Source organism: Diadema antillarum, unplaced genomic scaffold (genome assembly GCF_040938485.1).
Source record: "Diadema antillarum isolate AM-2024a unplaced genomic scaffold, OU_Dant_1.0 seq00000658_RagTag, whole genome shotgun sequence".
Lineage (NCBI taxonomy): Eukaryota > Metazoa > Echinodermata > Echinoidea > Diadematoida > Diadematidae > Diadema > Diadema antillarum.
This window is the reverse complement of record NW_027271570.1, coordinates 312,472-336,300: the sequence shown is the minus strand read 5'-3', so window position 1 is coordinate 336,300 and position 23,829 is coordinate 312,472. Positions and strand designations below refer to the sequence as shown.

At 39.2% G+C, this 23,829-nt stretch overlaps 1 protein-coding gene across 1 annotated transcript; it reads right to left on the bottom strand.

Moving 5' to 3' along the window:
• Positions 1-8,514: 8,514 nt before the first annotated feature.
• On the bottom strand, positions 8,515-22,703 carry LOC139736616 (set1/Ash2 histone methyltransferase complex subunit ASH2-like). The gene is made up of 15 exons (XM_071647363.1): positions 22,684-22,703; positions 18,156-18,411; positions 17,521-17,792; positions 16,619-16,711; positions 16,039-16,127; positions 15,177-15,364; positions 14,522-14,614; positions 13,714-13,813; positions 12,863-12,962; positions 12,170-12,381; positions 11,464-11,631; positions 10,808-11,001; positions 9,953-10,045; positions 9,225-9,323; positions 8,515-8,694 (listed from the first exon to the last, which is right to left on the bottom strand). Exons 1-15 carry the CDS (start codon positions 22,701-22,703, stop codon positions 8,515-8,517), a joined length of 2,157 nt encoding a protein of 718 aa, XP_071503464.1.
• Between the last annotated feature and the right edge of the window lie 1,126 nt (positions 22,704-23,829).

The following is a 23,829-nucleotide window of genomic DNA, read 5'->3' as shown; positions in this document are numbered from 1 at the left end:
GGACGCTGGAGAAGAACGTGAAAGAGACGAAGACCCTTTCGGCGGACGCCACGGAGTCACTCAAGATGCAGCGGGACGACTTGCGGACCTTGGAGAAGAACCTGGTCTTCTTTTCGAAGATGACGGCGAACCATGACAACCAGCTGCGGGACTCGATCCTGCGCCTCAACGAGTGCGACAAGCGACTCCACGCGGCCGTGGCGAAGCTGGACTACGTGGGTTCGTCGCTGGAGCGAGTGAAGCGACTTGTCGACGAGGACGTGCGCGCTGAGCTCCGCGAGTTGAAGCTCGCGATGCGGATGGCGAAGAACGACACGAGGAACATCCGGGAGGTTTTGATTCGGGCGGGAATAGTAGTCCCCGATCCGTCGCCGCCAGATGAGGGCGGGCCACCAAAGCTAGAATGACATCGCTCAATAATTGTGCCTGGGATCGTGATAATAGCTAATCTTGATGTGATTGCCAAGTGGAAATACCAGTGACAACTGTCTGTTGTCGACAGAGCTGTTACCCGACCACCCATTTTACCCTACTTGTATATATTTCTCCCCCTTTTTTTTTCCTGCCAAATAACATTCACCCCCTCAAATGGGAACCATAGGCCTGTTGTCAATGGCATTTATTATAATTATAGAGATGTTGAAGGTTCATCAGTTATGCAAAGACATACCGTTTGAAAAAGTTCAAACTAGAACTAAGAAGAATGTTCCAATGAATGTCATCATGGGTGAATTTTGAGCCACCTGAAACACGCATAGCAACTATATAATGGGGTGGGGGGGGGGTTGAATATAAATAGATAAAATTGGTTTAGCCTACCAGGTAAAAAGGCCAACCATAATATCTATGAAATTATGCACTATAATTGAATTCTGCAAGAACTGTATTAATACTGTGTGTGTGATGAACAGTGCATGAATTGTGACTTTTTCAAAGATATTCTAAGCTACTAAATTTCATTAATTTTTCTACTTCAACATGCAGCATTATGTGAAATCCTCATCTGTTTTGCCGTTAGAGGGTTTGAATACAAAATTTAATAATTTTTTGATGGTGGAAAAGGTATTCAAATAAAAATGTTGACGTAAACATGTAGTCATAGTGACCTGCGAAGAAGCGGGGTAATCACTGCAGGTATTGCACTGTTGTTGCACATCACAAGAGAGAGAAAGAGAGAGAAACAAAAGAAAACACAAAACATGAATTCTAATACATTATAGCTACATCAGTGTGACCCAAACATATCAAGCACATTCTGCCTATTGGTGAGATACCTTTGTCATACTGTAAGACATTCAGTCAACTTCATATGAGTGAGATGAATCAGTTGGGACTCTAAAATAGATTTCATTCTTTCTTTTTCTTCTCTCTTCTTCTCCTTCAAAAGTTGATTTTGGGTTTTTGTTTAATTCAAGTTCATGACATAGCAAAGAAACCATCATGTTTCTGAAGGCAATGACAAATATGTTTAGGGGACTTAACCTTAATATGTGTTTTATGTTTAGTGCTTTTTACTTAGCCAGTTTGCCTTGGTACGAGTAGTTGAACTTATTGTGTACAGTGTATTCACAATATCCTTTGTCATTATTTTTGGTGTTGGTGTGCCTGTTGTAGTGCGAATACGTATACAGCTGTACTGATATGGGGAAAGTTGAATAAAGTGATGATTTTGCTGGCAAAAAACAAAACAAAACATATCTAAAAAAACAACAACCCACAAACACACCTTTGTATTAGACTGTGTGGACAGCAGGAAAGAGTACTTTGTATATCATGAAGCCAACATCACTTTGAATATTTTTTTTTTTTTAAAGAAATAATTTGAGATCTATAACTGCAGCAGCTATTGCGAAGGTCGTGTCTTTCTGAAGCAGCGATGACAGCTAGGGTTTGTTCAACCATTAAGGACAGTACATTAAAAAACCTTCTCTGTGCATGCTTTTCTTTGCACATTTCCAACTTCTCTTTGCACAAGCCAAAATTCTACTTCATTTGACTTTAAAAAAAAAAACCCAACAACAAAATGCCAATCTTCCTTTCATTCAGAAGAAAATAAAAATCAACCAACACGAAAGGTTATGTTTGTGTGTGTCTATGTAATTTCCCTCTCCTAGTGGACTGGCTGATATCAGGCTGAATGTAACAGCATGTTCAACAGAATGATGAGTTATGTTAATCTTCAAAGAAAGAAAGGTAATAAAAAATAATTGGACATCAACTTTGCATGATACCATAGTTTATTATCAAACTGTTTCAAAGTATTTACAAATCTGCAGATCTCCAATCTCTCTCCATTCATACTGTTGATAGATGGAACAATGAACTACTCACATACCGGCACATAGAGAACAATGTGGGTTCATGTATCTTATCACAAAGCTTCCTACATCGGGCAACTCTCTTTTTTTCTTTTCGAAGGAAGTAGCCCTCATCTGCAAAGCATCATGGGAGACATAGGGCAGAAATACCATCAAGAAAACTCGTAACAATGAAACATCCAAGTGTACTTGTTACTAGGGTCTGTCCATGTTGATAGTGGACATAGGAAACCATTCCCTTCGATTCTCCAAACATTGCTGAGCCTAAGACCACCTAGAAATGACTTTTGTGCTAAAAGATTGACATAAGAGATATTTGGAGGATCATTTTCAACCTGGTCTTCTTTTCGAAGATGACGGCGAACCATGACAACCAGCTGCGGGACTCGATCCTGCGCCTCAACGAGTGCGACAAGCGACTCCACGCGGCCGTGGCGAAGCTGGACTACGTGGGTTCGTCGCTGGAGGGAGTGAAGCGACTTGTCGACGAGGACGTGCGCGCGGAGCTCCGCGAGTTGAAGCTTGCGATGCGGATGGCGAAGAACGACACGAGGAACATCCGGGAGGTTTTGATTCGGGCGGGAATAGTAGTCCCCGATCCGTCGCCGCCAGATGAGGGCGGGCCACCAAAGCTAGAATGACATCGCTCAATAACTGTGCCTGGGATCGTGATATTAGCTAATCTTGATGTGATTGTCAAGTGGAAATACCAGTGACAACTGTCTGTTGTCGACAGAGCCGTTACCCGACCACCCATTATACCCTACTTGTATATATTTCTCCCCCTTTTTTTCTGCCAAATAACATTCACCCCCTCAAATGGGAACCATAGGCCTGTTGTCAATGGCATTTATTATAATTATAGAGATGTTGAAGGTTCATCAGTTATGCAAAGATATACCGTTTGAAAAAGTTCAAACTACCAAGTAGAACGAATGTTCAAATGAATGTCATCGTGGGTGAATTTTGAGCCACTTGAAATACGCATAGCAACTATATAATGGGGTGGGGGGGGGGGGGGGGGGGGGTTGAATATAAATAGATAAAATTGATTTAGCCTATCAGGTTAAAAGGCCAACCATAATAATATCTATGAAATTATGCGCTATAATTAAATTCTGAAAGACCTATATTATGTGTGTGTGATGAACAGTGCATGAATTGTGACTTTTTAAAAGATATTCTAAGCTACTAAATTTCGCTAATTTATCTACTTCAACATGCAGCATTATGTGAAATCCTCATCTGTTTTGCCATTAGGGGGTTTGAATATAAACTTTAATATTTTGATGGTGGAAAAGGAATTCAAATAAAAATGTTGATGTAAACATGTAGTCATCGTGACCTGCCAAGAAGCGGGGTAATCACTGCAGGTATTGCACTGTTGTTGCACATCAAAAGAGAGAGACAGAGAGAGAAACAAAAGAAAACAAAACATGAATTCCAATACATTATAGAGCTACATCAGTGTGACCCAAACATATCAAGCACATTCTGCCTATTGGTGAGACACCTTTGTCATACTGTAAGACATTCAGTCAACTTCATATGAGTGAGATGAATCAGTTGGGACTCTAAAATAGATTTCATTCTTTCTTTTTCTTCTCTCTTCTTCTCCTTCAAAAGTTGATTTTGGGTTTTTGTTTAATTCAAGTTCATGACATAGCAAAGAAACCATCATGTTTCTGAAGGCAATGACAAATATGTTTAGGGGACTTAACCTTAATATGTGTTTTATGTTTAGTGCTTTTTACTTAGCCAGCTTGCCTTGGTACGAGTAGTTGAACTTATTGTGTACAGTGTATTCACAATATCCTTTGTCATTATTTTTGGTGTTGGTGTGCCTGTTGTAGTGCGAATACGTATACAGCTGTACTGATATGGGGAAAGTTGAATAAAGTGATGATTTTGCTGGCAAAAAACAAAACAAAACATATCTAAACTAGAAATGTCGCTATGGCGACTGATGCCTCCGCCATAATGCATGATTCTCCCAATAAGCGTATAGTACAATGTCTTCACAATGTGTGATCCATGACAGTTTCACATAACTGGCAAAATATTGAAATGGCAGGTTTGTCAGAAATGTCTTGAGCTGGGTTTGCTATATTTTTCTAGGAGTGTAGGTACACATATTTGGGGAATTGAGAATTTTTACTTGCATTCTGACGGACCTTTTTGTAAGTTTATGCAATGAGTAATTTCCAAGGTATGAAGAAAGAGTGTAATGACGGTACAAAACATTTTTTTTTCCTTTGGGGGGGGGGGGGGGAGGCATTGAAACCTAGCCTTTGACCCTTAACCTTTGACCTTTGACCTTCTGGCTGGAAATTTCCCAGAGAATCTCCATCAGGTAATGCATGTATTAAGTTTTGAAAGTAATGATGCAAACATTGCATATACTAGTATATGAGGGAAATAGTAAAATTTTGAGGAGTTGACCTTGACCTTTGACCCCCTGACTATTGACTCATGACCCCTAAATTCCCTAGATAATCCCTGCCCGTCAGTACATGCGTATGTACCAAGTTCCACAAAGATACATTGAACCATTTGCGAGAAAAGTGATAATGCAACATTTTCACCTAACCTTAGACCTTTGACCTTTTGACCTTTGACCTTATGACGTGAAACCCTCTCTGGAGAATCTCTACGCAGTAGTACATGTCCACACCAAGTTTCAAGAAAATACCTTTGGGAATTGCATAGATATGGGGGAAATTGTAACATTTATAGCATTTGACCTTGACCTTTTGACCTTTGACCTCTTGCCAATGTAACTAAAGTCTACTCAACTTATTGTCACATCATACATCATCCTTGGACCAAGTTTGGTGAAAGCTGCTTCATCCAGTTTCGAGTTATCACATAAACAGATGAATTTTAGGATTTGACCTTGATCTTTGACCTTTGACCTCTGTCCGATTTCACTGAAAAACTAATCAAGTAATTGTCCTATCATACATTATCCTCCAACAAAGTTTGTTGAAATTTGCTCGATCCAGTCTTGAGTTATCGCGTAAACAGATACAATTTCATGATTTGACCTTGACCTTTGACCTTTGACCTTCAGCCGATTTCACCCAAAATCTACTCAAATAATTGCCCCATCATACTTCATACTTGGACCAAGTTTGGTAAAATTCCAGTCAATATTACTCAAGTTATCGCGTAAACGAAAGCGGACGTACGTACGGACGGACGGACAACCCGAAAACATAATGCCTCCGGCACCACTTCGTGGCGGAGGCATAAAAAACAACAACCCACAAACACACCTTTGTATTAGACTGTGTGGACAGCAGGAAAGAGTACTTTGTATATCATGAAGCCAACATCACTTTGAATATTTTTTTTTTTTTTAAAGAAATAATTAGAGATCTATAACTGCAGCAGCTATTGCGAAGGTCGTGTCTTTCTGAAGCAGCGATGACAGCTAGGGTTTGTTCAACCATTAAGGACAGTACATTAAAAAACCTTCTCTGTGCATGCTTTTCTTTGCACATTTCCAACTTCTCTTTGCACAAGCCAAAATTCTACTTCATTTGACTTTAAAAAAAACAACCCAACAACAAAATGCCAATCTTCCTTTCATTCAGAAGAAAATAAAAATCAACCAACACGAAAGATTATGTTTGTGTGTGTCTATGTATTTTCCCTCTCCAAGTGGACTGGCTGATATCAGGCTAAATGTAACAGCATGTTCAACAAAATGATGAGTTATGTTAATCTTCAAAGAGAGAAAGATAATAAAAAATAATTGGACATCAACTTTGCATGATACCATAGTTTATTATCAAACTGTTTCAAAGTATTTACAAATTTGCAGATCTCCAATCCCTCTCCATTCATACTGTTGATATATGGAACAATGACCTACTCACATACCGACACATAGAGAACAATGTGGGTTCATGTATCTTATCACAAAGCTTCCTACATCAGGCAACTCTCTTTTTTTTTTTCTTTTTGAAGGAAGTAGCCCTCATCTGCACAGCATCATGAGAGACAGGGCAAAAATACCATCAAGGAAACTTGTAACAATGAAACATCCAAGTTTACTTGTTACTAGGGTCTGTCCATGTTGATAATGGACATAGGACACCGTTCCCTTCGATTCTCCAAACATTGCTGAGCCTAAGACCACCTAGAAATGCCTTTTGTGCTAAAAGATTGACATAAGAGATATTTGGAGGTTCATTTTCAATTTCACTGTTCATATTAAAGGGCAGTGTGAATATTGCTTTGGCAAAATATGATCATTATTCTTTTCTTTTTTTTTTTCTTACATTCCAGCAGCTATTTAATACTGAAATACCGAGTTTGGCACACATACTTGCCAGCATAAAATATCACATGGCTCAAGTTATACACATTACCCAGAACTTATACAGGGATGTATTTTAGTACCTCACATCACATTACATCTTGGGGCTTTGGATACGACAAAATGCTTTTGAACTATGTGGTTAGTCCTTCAAATTAACATCTCCTTTGCCGCAGATAACGAGAGTAATAAGAACAGCTGGCTTGCCCAGTGCATTTTAGAACACATGACCTGAATTAAGAAGTAAGTTCTGATGCTAAATATTCCTGAATGGTGAATAACAGTGTTCTTAATGACGTGCCAGAGTGGTCAAATTGCCCACAAACTATCCAAAGATTGATGCAGCTGAAGCATATTTCCCCAAAATATCACAGAAATCTTACAGATATCTGTACTTCTATAAAGTATGTATGCAATAGACTTGCAGTGGTTGAACACATAGTAAATCCAGTTCCAATATGAGTTTCAAAGAAATTTTTCAATCCAAACGGAGAGCAAAGCATTAAAAAGCGTACCATACCATGTGTGTCGTTCGTACAATCAGCCATTGTACATGCAAACCTCGCACTACTTACAACAGTGTAGAAAAAAATATCTGGAAGTTTGAAAGACCAGGATGAAGCCATGGAACACATTTCCTGCTTTTCAAGCCAACACAAAGACGCTTAAAATAATTCCCATCCATCAAAAATAGACAAAATAAACATATTTAAAGTGGACCGTAATAATTTCAGGATTAATCAGGTGCGGTTACACTATGCAAAACTACGCATAGTTTGCTTCCCGATAACTTCCAGAAGTTTGGGCACGTAGTCACACTACAGACAAAACTATGCATACTTTTAGAGATAGAAAACTACCCATACATTTGGTCTCTCACAGGAAAAAAATGCAGATGCGCAAGAGCGTACAAAAGAATGCACAATGTGCGTAAACAAGAAGAATGGAACTATTATGGCATCACAGATTTCCTGAAGTTTCAGTCGCGCGCGGTCACACTGCACAAAATTACACACAACTTTGTGAGAAGTGAAAAACTTCCCCAGTGTATGCAGGAAGTTTTCGCGGGAAGCTTTGCTAGTAACTTCTTGAGAAGTTTGTGGTCACCTACCTAAAATATGTAAAGCAAAATAACGGGTAGTGAAACTATGCATAGTTTCGTGTATTGGGACCGCCCCTATAGAGTATTATCTGTAATGACCCTTACATGATCCATGCCTCTTTGAACAAGGAAGAAAAAAAAAATGCTGCGTATGACAAAAAGGCATATCATACAGACAGCAGTAAAAAATTAAACAAAATCACACAAACAGACAAACAAAACAGGCCATAGTCATCATGTCACAATCGAATGGGAAATTAAAAATTTTTAAGGCAGCTGGAAGATGCCTTCAAGAGTAAGTTGCAAAAATGGACACAACGGAGTTGGGTGTCCCTTTTAGACCCTCCAGGCACTGCCTCACGGGGAGGGAAAAGCAGTTGTTTCTGCTCAGTCTCTGTCCTTGCCACGGTGAACTGGAGCTTGACTTGAACTGCACATGCACGTACAAGGTCGACACCTCGTCCTTTTTGAGCAGTTTGTCCATGTTTATGCACCGACGGATTAACGCATGCCTGACAAAGTGATACCAACGAATAGTTTACGATGTTTGGCATCAAGGCTGTGTGTGACAACATCCCTCCAACGTTTTGTTTATCATCCTGTTTCAGAACAGTTATGCCGTGCTCACATCTGAGGGATGAAATATGAGTTCAGAATAAAAAGACCCTTTTCAGCCATGCCTCACCAGTTTCACATCAAGTACGGGTATACCAATGACTTCCTTATCAAAGCAGCAGCAGTAATTCAGCGATACACCTGTAGCCAATTCATATGTCGATGAGGATGCCGCGAGCTGCCATCTCGTAGTCCTTCTCGTGCTCCACAAGAAAGAGAATGTCCGATATTGTCTGCTCCACAGCCGAAAGGTAAGCGAGATCGCTGATCGGCCGGAAGTCACTGATCCCTTTGGGCGGGAACTTGAAGTCTGGTCCAAAGTTGATGCTTGCCTGGAACAAAGAAGAAATATAATAATACTGAGCCTCCAACAATCATCTGGAACATAGTAGTCACGAGCTGCAAATAAGAAGTCAAATATGGTAACATCTAGTGGGATAGAATTTCACATTCACTTCAGATTCAAATAGATTATACTTCAGAAGACTCTATCCACTTGTAATGATTGAAATAAAATTGAAAGGGCAGTGAGCAAAGATTTTACTGTTATCTCAGTATTTCCATTGCTTCTGATTTCAACACTTCCGACCTGTGAAAATGTCTGGCAACATACGCCCAAAACCATCATAGCAGGATTTAAACAGACAGTCTGTAGAGTCTGTACACAGCTTGTCAGGCCCCATCAGGCCAGAACTTAATCGAATTCTTGTAGGAACAAATCCATTTAATAACACAACAACCCCATGGGCCGGGTGCCAGTACTTTACAGGTTAACAAACCCCTCTCTCACACAGTGTCAATGACGTTTCAAGGTGTGGTTTTGAGAGAGTCAACCCAAAGGGTGTCTTCTAGAGATACTCACGGAACACTGTTTGTAGAGTGAGATCGCTGGATGGTAGGTCCCCTCGTACAGGTTCTCATATGCCACTCCCTTATTCTCGCCATTCTTGAAGAAAATTATCTGTGTGGAGATAAAGACAGCATAGGTAGCATTAAAATAACAACCATTGTGGCACAGCAACTGCTTGCTTGTACCTACCTGGATTATGAATGTATTTCATACAATCAGCACTGAAACAAGCATATATCAACAATTCAACTGCTGATGTGTATGTTGTGAATTATTACTATTATTATTTTTTTCTTAAATGAATCAATCACACCCACTTTCCTACACAAGTACACAAGCTTTTTCTTTCCAACATACCTTGGCCCTGTTTCATATAGCTGTTCGTAAAGTTACGAACGACTTAAGACGACTGGTGGTCAGTTCTGATATACTTTACTTATCAGAATTTCCATAATTCAGCACAAGAATTGATCACCAGTCGTTCTTAAGTTGTTCCTAACTTTACGAACAGCTTTATGAACCCCCCACCCCCTGGTCTTCAGTGAACTTTGGGAATTCTATGTGTCACATCTTACAAAGAAAACATAATGAAGGATGGGAGAGAACAAGTCATCCTGTACACAGAGCAAATGCAGCCAATTTCATTTGGACCAGATTGTTGTTACAATGGCTCCATAGGAGGGCTTTATGGCATCAAAGATCTAACTTTCACAGAGCATCACGATATTAAATACACCCACCTTGCTGTTTTGAGTTGATTTGAGGGCCTTCTCTGCTTCTGATGTCTGATCCTTCTCCTCAAAGTAGAGATGACTCTTGAACTTAATGAGAGCCTTTGAAAAAAAAAATATAGTCATTGAAAAGAAAGAAAGAGAAGCGGGAAAGCAAGTAAGACTTCAAAATTCAAACAAGGGAGGCCCCAACTTCCATCTGCAGCTGACAACAGTAACTGCCTGCCAGCCATTTAAGCTACATGAAGCAACTCAAAGGAGTCATGAAACTGTTGGAGCAGTGAACTGAATGCAAGGTGGTGAGATTCACGCCTTGTGTTACTATCAAGTCTTCCAGCAAAAACTGTACTGAAATATAAATCTTAACAAACCTCATTTCTTCGTCTACTGACAGTAATGTGCAGAAACCAAGTGACCCTCACGGGTGCGGAACAAGAACCAAAATATGTGATGACCACATGGTCCAAGAGCAGACAGTTAATGCATTCTACATACAGTTTGAGGCCCATGCCCCTATCAAGGGTGGAACCCTCATCTACAAACATCACTACAGGGTCTTAATCAAATATGGTCTGCTTGTAGATCAAAGTGACCCCTCAAATGTGAGAAATATTACTTCAACATTGATTTCTTGGTCACTTTTCTTTCCACAATAACAACGTTTGATTCCAGATTCTGGCTGGTTCACAAACCACTCCACTCGTCATTCCTAAATAATATACAGCCTGTGCTAATTAAGATTGACTAAAATTTACCACATGGTATTTTGTTTATATTCATGTGTCATCTCCTATCATATCTTATGACTCAGGTATCATTATGAAACACACAAACGTGGGAAAATGTGAGGAGGATCTTACTCACCCTGTCTTTGTAGGTGGGGGGAATGATCTGCTCAATGGCCGTCTTATCGGGGAGCTGTATGTAGAAACCCAGCGTGTCCCCCACCCCGTAGGCTTCACTGTAGTGCTTCCCCCGGCTCTCATGGAACCGCGTCCCTTTCCGGCTCCTCCATGAGTACGAAAACTTGTCGTATCCAAGAGGAGCTTGCAAGTTGCCTAAATATGCAAACACACAGGGAGGTAACAAGAAAAAAATATATTCAAATGTCTTGAAAATCACCATGAGATCTTAGACATGATAAAAGCTGTTCAGGACTCGGGATTTCACCAGTGTAATAGTTGATGCTTTTGCATGTGCTGTAGCACGGGATGGCATTCTCAGTTGAAACATTTTGCTTTACTGTGCTATTGATAGTCCCAAGACTCCAAATATATCGAAGTGTCAGCATATATGCTCAACCTTTCCCATCAACACATTCAAACATCCCAATATATCAAGTGTCAGCATATATGTTCAATCTCTCCCATCAACAGACTCAAACACACGCACATATCTAAAAGAAAAACCTAACCCCTTTCATTCACAATGATTGATGCAGTACTGGCCTTCCATTTCAGTCATAACCATTAATTTCCATGGTTTTGAGGTAATCAAAATGTGCACCACCCCTGACTTACCAAGGGGCTGAGACCACCCCAGCCTCGTGGCACTCCCTTCAGGCATCTGGTCTATCGTGACCTCAAAGTACCACGATCCCCGGTTCACGCCGTGGGTGGAGCGGACCATACAGTAGCCTCGATCACCAGTCACCGATAAACGGTCCTCGGATATCTTAAGCTGTGGCGCTGGCAGAGGAGAGATGGAGCAAACAGGATATGAGGAAATTAAACTGGTATTTCTGTCATCTTGGCAAGACTAACAATATGAACAGAGTGGCTGACTGAATGAAAAAAATAGCAAAATTAAACACATAGCATACTCAGGTTTAATTCAAACAATTTGGGGAAGTAGTTCCTTTGCTTTAATGCACATTGAAATATGAGTGGCATAATTGATGCACAACAAAACTTCACAGACAGTCATACTTTGAGACCTACCCGAGATGTTCAAGTTAATTGCCAAGAGAGAAACCGGGTGAATTATATTTTTAGCAATCACTAAAACCAAAAAATATTTGGTGACATATTCCTATTTCATAGTTTTCAACTGCCAAAGTCCAGGTGGCACAGTTTATCAAAATGTCAAGTGCCAATTACAAACTGACACTGAATGTGTAATAAATCAAAATGTTGTTGGAAATGAGCACCACTAGTCAAAGGAGGTACTAAGCAAAACTGAATATTGGTTGCATAAACACCAAAGAATCTGGACTAATGTATATACCTCTGTCATGCAAGGCAAGAAGAACATCCTTGCTGAGAGCCATGCGGTAGAGGTGGGCAGGGATGGGCTTCCCGATCCACTGGTCTTCCTCGAAGGCACTGCTGGGGGCATGGGGGTCTGCCTCCGTCAGGATGTACCTGTAGCCGTCCTTGTTGAATGGGTGCTCCAAGGGGTAGCCGTGTGGGGGTAACTTTTGGGATGCAGGTACTTCACTGGCCATTAAGAAATGTGTAACAATTCACACAACATATTCAGTCATCCAGTTAAGTATGATCAAAACAGCAGAAGGTTCAAAAGCTATATGAGCTTACCAGTACTGACTACAGACATACAAAGTTATGTCACAAGGATTACTATTCAACTATCTAAAAAAAATTCTGGTAATTAGGTGTACTCAAGAAACTGCCAAGTTCCCTACAATTCAATTTGAAGACCTTTTCAGGAGACCCACTTTGTATATTGCCAGGTGAAAATACACATAAAATCTGTCTTTCTTCATTGCAGCTGAAGCAGCACTGTGATTAAAAAAAAATAATAATAAATAAATAACCCCCTGCTGATTTTCATCGGCATGGGTAAAAAGAATACACAGCAGCTGAGAATATTGAGTGCCTGTATGATTATAACTACGTTTTCTTTTGTCTGTTAAATATGTTAATAAATCATTGGTACTTGATAGGACTTTGCTTTTACCTCCTTGTTCTTTTACTGGAAGTCAGCCCCTGGCTGCTTTCTAGACCTTTCCTCTTGGCACTACGGCTGATTCGGTTGGAAGCTGACAAATTGGAATTCCCTTTGAAGAAAACATAGAAGCACGATATAAAATGAACAAGAACAGTAATGTTGCCTACTGACCCTTATTTCTTTATTTACCAGTAGATGGGAATAACAAGTCATGTATTTCCTTTGCCCATGTAGGTATCACATAGCAAATACTGCATAGTGACATCAAGAGCAGCTTGGGAAACTGAACAAGTGGTGTCAAATAAGAACTGTCAAACACTTTGCTATCAAATATCATTGAGTTATCATTGGCTTCTATATCCTTCTTGTAACTATGGCAACCACGGTACAAAAAAAAAGACATGTCTTGGGTGTGAGATAGCATCTTAAAACTATGCTCCACTTGCTTTGGAAAAGAAATAACAATTTTACAGAGTCAACTATGCGTATAAATCAAAAGTGTATAACATGTGATATGCTCTTATATATTCTCCACATAAAACTGAGACAAATCTCTATTTTACATAAGCTTATGTACAGAGTCCATCAAGAATATCAGGTAGTCCTACACATTTCACATCCCTCATATGATTGAGCTGACAAATGTAAGTGGTAGGCCATACAGAACAATGCATTCATTTACTGAATCAATGCTGCTAAAATTTTACTATTTGTCTGTGTGATATAACTACCTGATATTCATTTCTTCAATTTCTGCATGTTTTCTGTCTTGTGTGTTTGTTTTTTTGTATGGAATGTTTTTATATCAAAATTCTCTTATTAGTGGAAAGCACATTGTGTTGGCATGCTTGGTATCTCACCATTGACAGAGCTCAGAGACGAGCTGAGTTTTTGCGAGTTGTCCAGCTTAAGGCTACTTCCTAGCTTGACCTCTGAGATTGGGCTGATTTTGGACAGGTCCTGTTGAATTCATGAGATAGATCAAAGAAAGAGAAGATAACGGTAAAAGGAAACACTCATTACTCACAATTCATACACAAAGGACGGCTCAGATTTACCTGATTCAGATTCAACCTCTGAGTATATTCTTGGTGCTTATACTGAAATGTGCGGGTCTCTAATGCAATACAATAAGCTAACAGGGAAAACTAATGACATTGATTGAACCGCCACAAGATTTTGTATACACAAATATTAACGGACTGTAAAAGCACAAATTTTCGTGGTGCATTCATTTTCATGCATTTCATGCTATTTTGGGCTAGCGCGAATTCTAAAACCTGTGAAAACATCTTCACTATTTTCTCTGCACATAATAAATGGGTTGACAATCGTGCAGCGTGAATTCAACAACCTGCGAATATGTTTTTGAGTCGCTCAGCACGAAAATTAATCGCACAAAAACATGGACGCTTTGCAGTAAGTGAATTTTGGTGAGCTGACAAGAAAAGCATGATCTTCAGCAATGTATCTACACACTGTCTAATTCATTTCTGTCAAACTCCAGTCCAAGTGAATAATGCACTTCCAACATAGATTTTATTATGTATGAACACATAAAGCAGATGAAAAATTTGATAGGACAGTACAGCATCACTACAGCCACAGTGAAAGCAACAACAAATTGCACCGCACTTGCAGGACATTTTCTTCAGTTGAGATACTGACCTGGTCCACTAAGCCAAAGAGGGGATACTCTGCCTCGCTTTGTGATGGGTCATCTGGCTTCTCCTTACAAATGAAAACATCATCCTCTTTCATCTAAGAGAAATACAGAGAAAGAGAAACAAGAGCATATTTGACATCAATAGTGACAATGCATAACTGCTCTCCTTTCATTTTGTTTTATTGTACCAATATATCACAGCCATTTGACGCAAGTATTCGCTTCCTAACTTCTTCGCATGATGAACTTTCTATGATTCATACAGCAGGATGATTAAAAAGAGAGGAACTCCATCTCAGAGGAACAAAGCTTTCATGATAAATGATGCTTACTACAATGAGAAAAAAAGTTTACTACTCACTGGCTTGATTGTGATTTAATTATATATAAATTGTAACGCATCGTTGGTACGTAACCATTGTATCAGCCTCTCCAGCATCTTTCACTGTGACAAGTTAAACTCTAGCAATTACATAGACTCTTGCATAGAATGAACAAAGTAATGCTCAGAGAAGATGCCATGTTAAGTGCAAAACCTCAGCTCACAAAGATGGAGTGCTATACTTTACTGATTTCTGGTATTCTGGTCAAAAGATGAATAAAATGTCATAGTGAGGATATAAAGTGCAAATGATTGGTGCTTGTCCGCCATCTCACCATGGCCTTGACGATGGTCCCGTGCCAAGTGACCGTGGTGCGGCGGGGCATAGGAGTCAGCTGCTCCCAGTGGGTGTCGATAAAGGGGATCATGTCGGCTTCCTTGGAGAAGAGCACCTTTGGGGGGTCGTCACTTTTGTGCTTGGCCAGAAGGTTAGCCAGGGCACAGTGGCACAGCTCTCGGAAATCTGACAGAGAAGACAAGGACAGGTTGCACAATGTAGAGAGGAACAATGTCAATCTCAACATATGACAGTGACTCAGACACTAGCAAGAAAAGAGGAATCAAGGCTAAAAGGGCTATTGAGATCTATCCCTATTGCAGTACAAAAATTGCAAAATGACGAAAATCCATGTTCCAAATTCCACAAGAATTATGTGCACTATAAAATGTGTACTGTGCTGCTAAAGTATTTTCTCAGGAAGGAAAGACAAAGCAGAGCTGCAAGTTGCAAAAGATAAAGCCCTCTTATGACAGATCATAGAGGCACTACTAAAAAGTCCAGTATGGGAAACTTAACAGAAAGAACAATTTGGGCAGCCTGGTATAATGAAACTATGCTTTGTAGGAAATTTCTCAATGCTCCTTGATGGTGAAGTCAGGTTTGGAGAAAAGGGCAATCAAGCCAGAATGTGGGGTGTGAGAAAACCACATGTGGTGTGCAATATGGGCCTCAATGAGATAATGACAAACTGTAGACTCCTACAAACTGATAGCTGATGTCTACCTCAGGCATACAAGGGAGATTATAAAAATCCTGCAGCCATGATATTGAAAACATTGCTCACTATGCTTTTGCTCAATGAATCGAGGATGATTAAGTTATGTGCGCCATGCTAAGCTTCAAGTCAGCAAACTTACTTGCAACTTTTCTGCTGAATGTTTCAATTTTGCTGGCATTGCAGTTTTTGCAGGTGAAAGTGTAGGTTGTCATATATGGCAAGGAATTTCTGTTGGGTTCAACAACAAAACAAAATGAGAAAAGAAAAGATGGTTAGTTAAGGTACATGAATGCAGTTGGTTTTATCTCAGAATCAAATTTAACTTGAAGTGTATATTGAGATGTTTCTTTAATTTCACTGTATATGATCTGAAATACAGCATGACATGTCATTCTGCCCAAGACCCTTGTTAAATATTTTAGTCAAAGTTTAACATATTTACAAACACGGAGCGAATAGCAGTAAGATCTATCTTACTGCATCAAATCAGTGATCAATTTTGCCCCTCAACTGTGGCCTTAGAACTCAAAACATACATTTGATTTGTCATTTTTACAATAACCTGCACTTCTAAGGCCCTGCATGGCTCTCCACAATGAAAATTGATTGAATTCTAAAGGACTGCAGTTGACATAAAATTTACCCATACTAGACAGTGCATAATTGTCATACTGTGGAATACTGACACAATATAGACGAAACATGAAGATTATACTTACACTACACTGACCGTTGTGATGCAAGCTTTGTGGAACCACTTAGCACACTGTGTACACTGAAGTTCAACGTCCTCAAAAGCCCTGCCCTTTCCACTGAAATATCACAGACACAAGTGACATCTTCATTCTCTGTATCTCTTCATTATTGTCATCTCAAATTCAGTTATACAAACAGGTCACATGGATTCCTGTCAAATGACAAACTGATAGACAACATCAGACCCAACAACAGTTCAAACGAAAAATAAGAATTACTTTCAAACAACTAGTCATTTCTATCACCAACAACTTGAGATAGATTCATACATATTTTTCTTGACATTTGGATAATAGTCAGACAATTTTAGATTCATTCTTCATTCAATCACACTACTCGGGACAAAGCTCAAAATTAATCTTTCAGCATTTTGAATTTTCTCGCAATACATCAAAATGGTCTATCACGAAACTTGTATGGCTGATGTGATTTGCTAGGATATTGAGCTATTTTGGAGTATTTTGAGATCAAAGTGGTAATGTAATTTGATCACAGTACACAACTTTCATTCCTATAGTGCCCTCCTAATCAGCAGTAGTCAGATAGAATTTTGCATGATGATGGGTCACGCCCTAACAATTGTATTCTGAAATAGGCTGCATGTGATACACAATGTACGAAATGAAGAGTGTTGAAACATTTCAGCTGCAACTGCTAGCCTTCATCAGGTAAACACTGTAGAGAGAGTACTGTGCAGGCGGCTTTATAGCGCACGTGAGGATTAGTTGCACACAGGAGAGGCCCATGATTGGCTAGCAATGCGTCATTGTTTGAAGTGCTAGCCGTGCTGCTAATGGCTGATATGGAGGCTGACTGTACCCGAAAGAGCACAGTGATTAGATAGGACCAGACTATAAAATCTCACCAGTAGCAATAATCTCCCCCTGTCGTTTCTATACTCTCTTCCCCCTGACTAGTGTCACCACTCTCCATGGCCATCACAGCTTCAGAGATGTTTTCCTTGTTCTCCACCTCCATCAGGACTTCCTCCTCCATCGCTGGCTCTGCCGGTTTCTCTTCCTCCTCCACCACCTCCTCTTCCCTCACCTCCTCCTCTCGCTGCTTCTCCTCCTCCTCCTCCTCCTCCCCCTTACCGGTGGCTTGCTCCACGACACTCATCTCAACTGACTCCTGAACCTGTGTCATGTCAATGTACATAGATGAATAGCTTGACAGTGACTTGCTATCTTTCTATTTATGTTTTACAAACATCACTTTATGTGTATATATATGGGAATATATATGGATAATCACAAACACACACTTAAATATAAATTAATTGCATAACACACGACATCAACTACCCAAGAGTTTTTGTGCATATTACTGCTAAAAGTACACTTTTCAAATAGGGTTACAAACTTTGCTCAATTACATAGAAATAGTTGCAAGAATTTAAAATACATTGAAAGGTTTATTTACTGAAAGTCTACATTATCTGGGTGACTGAGTATTTGCTTTTCTTGCATGTCATAACCTGACTTCACAGAGGATACTGACCTGAATTGCCTCTGTTTGAGTTTCTGTCACCTCCATTGGCTCCGGATCGTCAGATGGCTGTGTGGATAGAGTGGTTTCCGTTTTGGCTTTGTTCTGCTCATCAGTGTCAACTTCATCTGTCTTCTCTGCTGCCTTCTCCACCTCCTTCTCCTCTTTCTGCTCTACCTGCGACTCTTCTTTCCTTTCCTCCGCTTTCTCACCATCAGATGGGGTTTTGGCACCTTCTGGCCGATCATCCTTCAAGCTGCCTGATCCACTGAAACAAATCACACAACCTACCAATTATGATTCGATTCAAGGAGGGACATTTTATACCCATCATTGCAACCTTGAAAGCTCAAGCCATTTTCAACATAAAAACACAAGGACATGAAATCTGAAATTCTGAAAATGTTTGCCAAGAGCAGTTGAATTTAAAGGACAAGTTCACCTTCATAAACATAAGGATTGAGAGAATGCAACAATATTAGTAGAACACATCAGTGGAAGTTTGAGGAAAATTGGACAATCGATGCAAAAGTTATGAATTTTTAAAATTTTTGTGTTGGAACCGCTGGATGAGGAGACTACTACAGCTTGTGAGTCAAATGCGTACAACAGTTTAAAGCAAATGTAAAGAAAATTCAACATATTTTCACTTTTTTTCGCATAATAAAAGAGCACTTGACTTGCCACTTTCTAAAGGCAGGGGGAATAAATTTATATTACCCATAACATATGTCGGTAACGAGTCTGGGGAATGTGTACTTTTTTCAAAAGATGAAATTTTGTGAAATTCTCTTTATATTTTCCTTATATTGTTGTACGCATGTGACATCTAAGTTATTCACACACTGCAATAGTCTTCTCATCCAGTGGTTACTGCACAAAAACTTCAAAAATTCATAACTTTTGAACAGATTGTCCGATTTTCCTCAAACATTCAATGATGTGTTCTACTAATATTGCTACATTCTCTCAATCCTTATGTTTATGAAGGTGAACTTGTCCTTTAAGTAACGCCATGTTTAACCATGATTGAAAATTGAAATACAGTCTTAAATTGCATAAAAACTGGCATACCTACAAAATCTGTATTGTGGGTTGACTGGTAGCATGCCATGGATCTTCAAATTTACAATTTATACACACTGTAGCCTCATTCATGATTAACATCGGTAATGGCAGTCTTATGTGACCTCAAAATTGTGTGATAGTGGCATGCACGTTTGAATCAACTTATTTTACATATCCACCAAAATATGATGATTGATGACATAAATCATTATGTTATTTTACATTTATTATGCACCTGCACAAGCACTGCAGCAGAATGCACCATCTAAAAATAAAATGTGAAATTGTCAAAAAAAAAGCTCTGCGAGTTTCTAGTCCCATCACTTGCCCAAAGATAAAGTAGGGGCATCAATTTGCTGCAGGGCTCCAGTTTGCGGCACCCCTACGAATATCTCACCATATCTTCAAAAGTAGAAGGGTAGTTTTTTTCTAAATTGTTTTATTTCAACAGCAATTGAAGAGCTTTCTTTTGATACCAAAATTGTGAAATAACTCAGATGATGGCCTTCATAATTCTAATTTAAACCGTCTGTGTCACTCTGTTTTTAAAAAAGTATGACTTTCTTAAAGAAACGTTAAGATTTTGTTCTGTTGCTAGGCAACCACCATCATCCCATGTTTTCATCTTTATACAAAATCTTAATATCAAAAGAGGCCTGGCATGGTAAGGATTCCTCCTGTGACTGTGTTAAATATTCTAAAATTCATTTCCTTTGTCAGATTTGAGGATTGCAACAGTGACCACAATGTCAGGGATGGGTCAGGTTTGCAGCACCCCTATGGGATTTACACATTTTAGCGCTATTTTACATGTCACAATGGGTGCAAATTGATGAAATGCATTCAATCTTGAAAAACTATAAAATCATGAAGGATCGAGATAATGAATCCAAATAAAGTGTTCTAACAAGCTGAAAACTAGTTGGACCATCAAAAAATATTTGGTTTTTGCAAAATTTTAATGTTTGAAGATATCAGGGGACATTTTTGTTTGGGGTGCCGCAAATTGGACCCCCCTGCCACAAACCAGGTTCTCTTGGTGGTTGCAAATTTTCTACATAAAAATTGATTATTACGACTAGGGAAATTTTCCACCATACAAAATTGTGAAGCAGTGTCAAGAGGCCTTTGGTATGGCACCTCTTCCAATAAAAAAAATGAATAATAATTTCTGTTGCCCGTTTTAACAGAATACTACAATAGAACAATACCCTTGAAAAAGCCTTAACCTGCCGCAAGCTGGGTTCGCTCGCTACGCGCTACTCTAGTAGATCTATAGACAGGTCTAGTAGCTATCCGCTATCTGGCCTTGCAGCCTTGCCGCAATCGCCTTGGCCCAGCTTCAATGCCTTTCCACCTCCCCCACCCCCCCCCCCCACATCCCAGCGATCCCCCGTCCTCGTATCCCGCCACGCCTCCCTCCCTCGCCGGTCGCCTGCTGCGATGGAGGCGTATGAGACCCCTATTATATCATAATAATATGCTTTACATGGCAAATGCAGTGCAAGTCGCTCTGTCGAGTTATAAATAACTAGAATTTTTAGTCGGCGCTAGTGTACTTTCGCACCTGTTTGTCAAACGACCTCCAAACATGCACAAACTCACCCTGGTTATTCAGTAACCTAAAATACTTCCATCTGAGTCTCCAAAGTCGAATATACGTTAAGTTTTTACACTTTTAGCGTTTACAAGTGTCGGAAAATCGTTGGAAAATCTTGATCGCTATTCGCTGGAATTGCTGCTCTGCTCTGTACACAAGCACAGTTTACGTATTGGTCTGAATGTAGCGACACAGCGGCTTTTTGTATGGTGTCGTTGAAAAGCTAAAAAAAAAAATTTCTTGTCCTCGGCCAAGTCTTCCGTTAGCGGTTGTAGCTTCATGACGGCGGTTGAATGAGCGCGCGCGCGAGTGTATGCTATTTTCATGTAGAATGTATTCCCCATTCCTTCCTGACAATCGTTTCTTTGTGATTTTTCTCTTCTCTATCTTTCTCAATTTCCTTTTTAACTCAACTGTATAGATCTACTTTCTGCCTGTTTTTTGTTTCCTTCATGGGTTGTTTTTCCCTCCAACTACGAGGGCCTTTCCTCTCTATCCTCTCCAATCTTTTTCTTACATGTCGTTCTAATAATTACTTTTTCCCTTTATTTCCTTTTCAATCTGTATAATTCTTTCTTGTCTTCATATTCATCTTTGCTCTCATCCAGGTTTGATTCATTTTTGTTTTCAATTTGTATTTCTTTGTAGTAACTGCTTTCCTCTTTTCTTTTAATGAACTCTCCATTTTGTAAACCTTTCGTTTCATTTTTTGATACACTAGCCTGCTAGAGTTCTTTTTCTTTTATTTCCTTTCCCCCTTTTCCTAGCCTTTCCCTTATATTCTTCACACTTGTCTTATCACATTTTCACAATCGTCTTTCATTCACACCAATTATATATACATATATATATATACACACACACACACACCTTTTTTGTCTTTGTCAATCTTTTATTTTTCTATCTTTTTCATATGAACATTAATATACAAATTATTTCATTGCAAAATAACACTAATAGGGCCTACTAGTACACTGTACACACTAATCATAGCAACATAAATTCTACATTGTCAATATCAAATAAAAAATTCTTGATTTACCTTGATTCAACATCAAGGTAGATTAAGATAAATCAAGAAGTTTGTATATAAAACAAAATACACACACAAACACAAACACACTATGAACAACCCCAATCCTAAATCGCTATGCCGCGACTCGGTAGAAACCAAGAGAAAGGTGGAAAGTGTTATCTTTTTAAAGACACCATAGAAAAACTTGCCGTGGTCACTGTGAGATAGCTACATTCAGATTAATCGCAGTGCTCGCTGCTGCGTTGCCGTGTGTTTTGTACATCGTGCTGCGCTGTCTGCTCCTAGCATGCAACGCAGTTATCGCCGAGCGAGTAGCTGCGATCGAGATTATTCCGAGAAGGATATAAGTGACAAAATGGTGAAAATTCAATTTCTACTGGACTTGAATCTCACTCAGATGCAAGTATTTAGGTTACTGAATAACTAGAGTGAGTTTGTGCATGTTTGGAGGTCATTTGACAAACAGGTGCGAAAGTACACTAGCGCCTTTTTAGTCTAAATAAAATGGATCTGTACACACTACGTGATTGATGATCATACAATACAGATACACACACACATGCCCGGCGTCCACACACACACACATGGCTATGTTGTTATACTAACGCAAGTTTCAAGGCGTCGGACCACAGTTTTATCGTAGCCTCAAGCATTTGATGACGCGAGTGACCATTGCATTATGAATACCTCCCAGTTCAACCCTCTGAAATACAAACTTAATGAACTGTCAGTGAAACTAAAACAAAGTTAGTACGAAGCACGTAACTGTAATACTTCAATCCCTATACTCATGAGAATCGAACTTAACGACAAATAACATTATGGTGGTTTCAAACCTGTCTTTGTTTTCCGCCATGGTGGCTTCCCCTCTGTGTGGCCGACTTTGTGGCTGTCTGTAGAGATTGTGGGTCGTAAATCAAACTTAAATGTTTTTGCACTTATAGAAATGTACTGTGCCAGTGAAATTATTTATTTCATCGTAAATATATTTATCAATTTTCTTTAATTTGTTCAGCAATTTAATCAAATAATATTTATGAGTCGTATCTTTGACATATTGGCTCTGTATTTTCATCACAGATTAGTGTAGAATCTGATGAAAGTGTGCACGCGCTGCATACAGTAACTTTCGCGACAAGAAGGTGAGATGAAACCACAAAAAGAGTTCTGTGGATGAAACCCCCGATGATGCGACAATCAACGCCTGCTCGCGCACCGTAGACGTACAAGAATCTGAAGCAAAAATGAAGGCAAGCGCATGATAGAAAACAAATAAATGATTAAATCAACCAACAAAACATTCGTAATTGAATATGAAGCCTTGTGAGTAAAGGACATGAAATAAAATAAAGTAAAATGAAATGGAATTAAAATAAGATCAAATGAAAAAAAAATGATAAAAGAACAATGACCGAATATATATGTTTGCAATGATAATTGCGGGGCCTAATCTCCTATCAGTTGCTCGAGAAGAATTATATTTGTGACTGATAAAAAAAAAAAACAGTCAGGGGTGCTGAATAAGTTGAGATGTCATCAATTCAGAAGGCAAATCGAAGAGAAAAAGGCGATTAAAGATAATGTAAAGAAAATGAAATATTTTCACATTTACTTTTTCAATACAGGTATGGTACGGAGGTGAAGATATGGCTCCACATGTCTGCCAATATAGCTTACAAATGGGCAGTTATAAAAAAAAATAGATGCATTTAACTTAAGAAATGGAATGATGGGAGCTAGCAGTAGGACCTATATTAGAGCAGTCACGAATATCGGATCAATCTGCAGTGTAACACGGCAGACAATGCAGACATGCATGGCCAAGTCATGTTAGAATGACTGATAATCATAATGATTGTATACTCTCTAAAAAAAATCGAGTGAAAATTTTCACCCTAAAAAGAGTGAATACAAAAAAGAGTGAATTTCGAGTGAAATTGGAGTGAATTTTGAGTGAAAATGCTCATTTTCACTCATTTTGG

Excerpts from the sequence above, each read along its gene's own strand:
- LOC139736616 (XM_071647363.1), bottom strand. The coding sequence starts at position 22,703 with ATGGCGGAAAACAAAGACAG. Across the intron at positions 12,963-13,713 it reads GTCTCTGAGCTCTGTCAATG|GGAATTCCAATTTGTCAGCT; the intron begins GTGAGATACCAA and ends TTTTCTTCAAAG. Across the intron at positions 11,002-11,463 it reads GGGGTGGTCTCAGCCCCTTG|GCAACTTGCAAGCTCCTCTT; the intron begins GTAAGTCAGGGG and ends TTGCATATTTAG.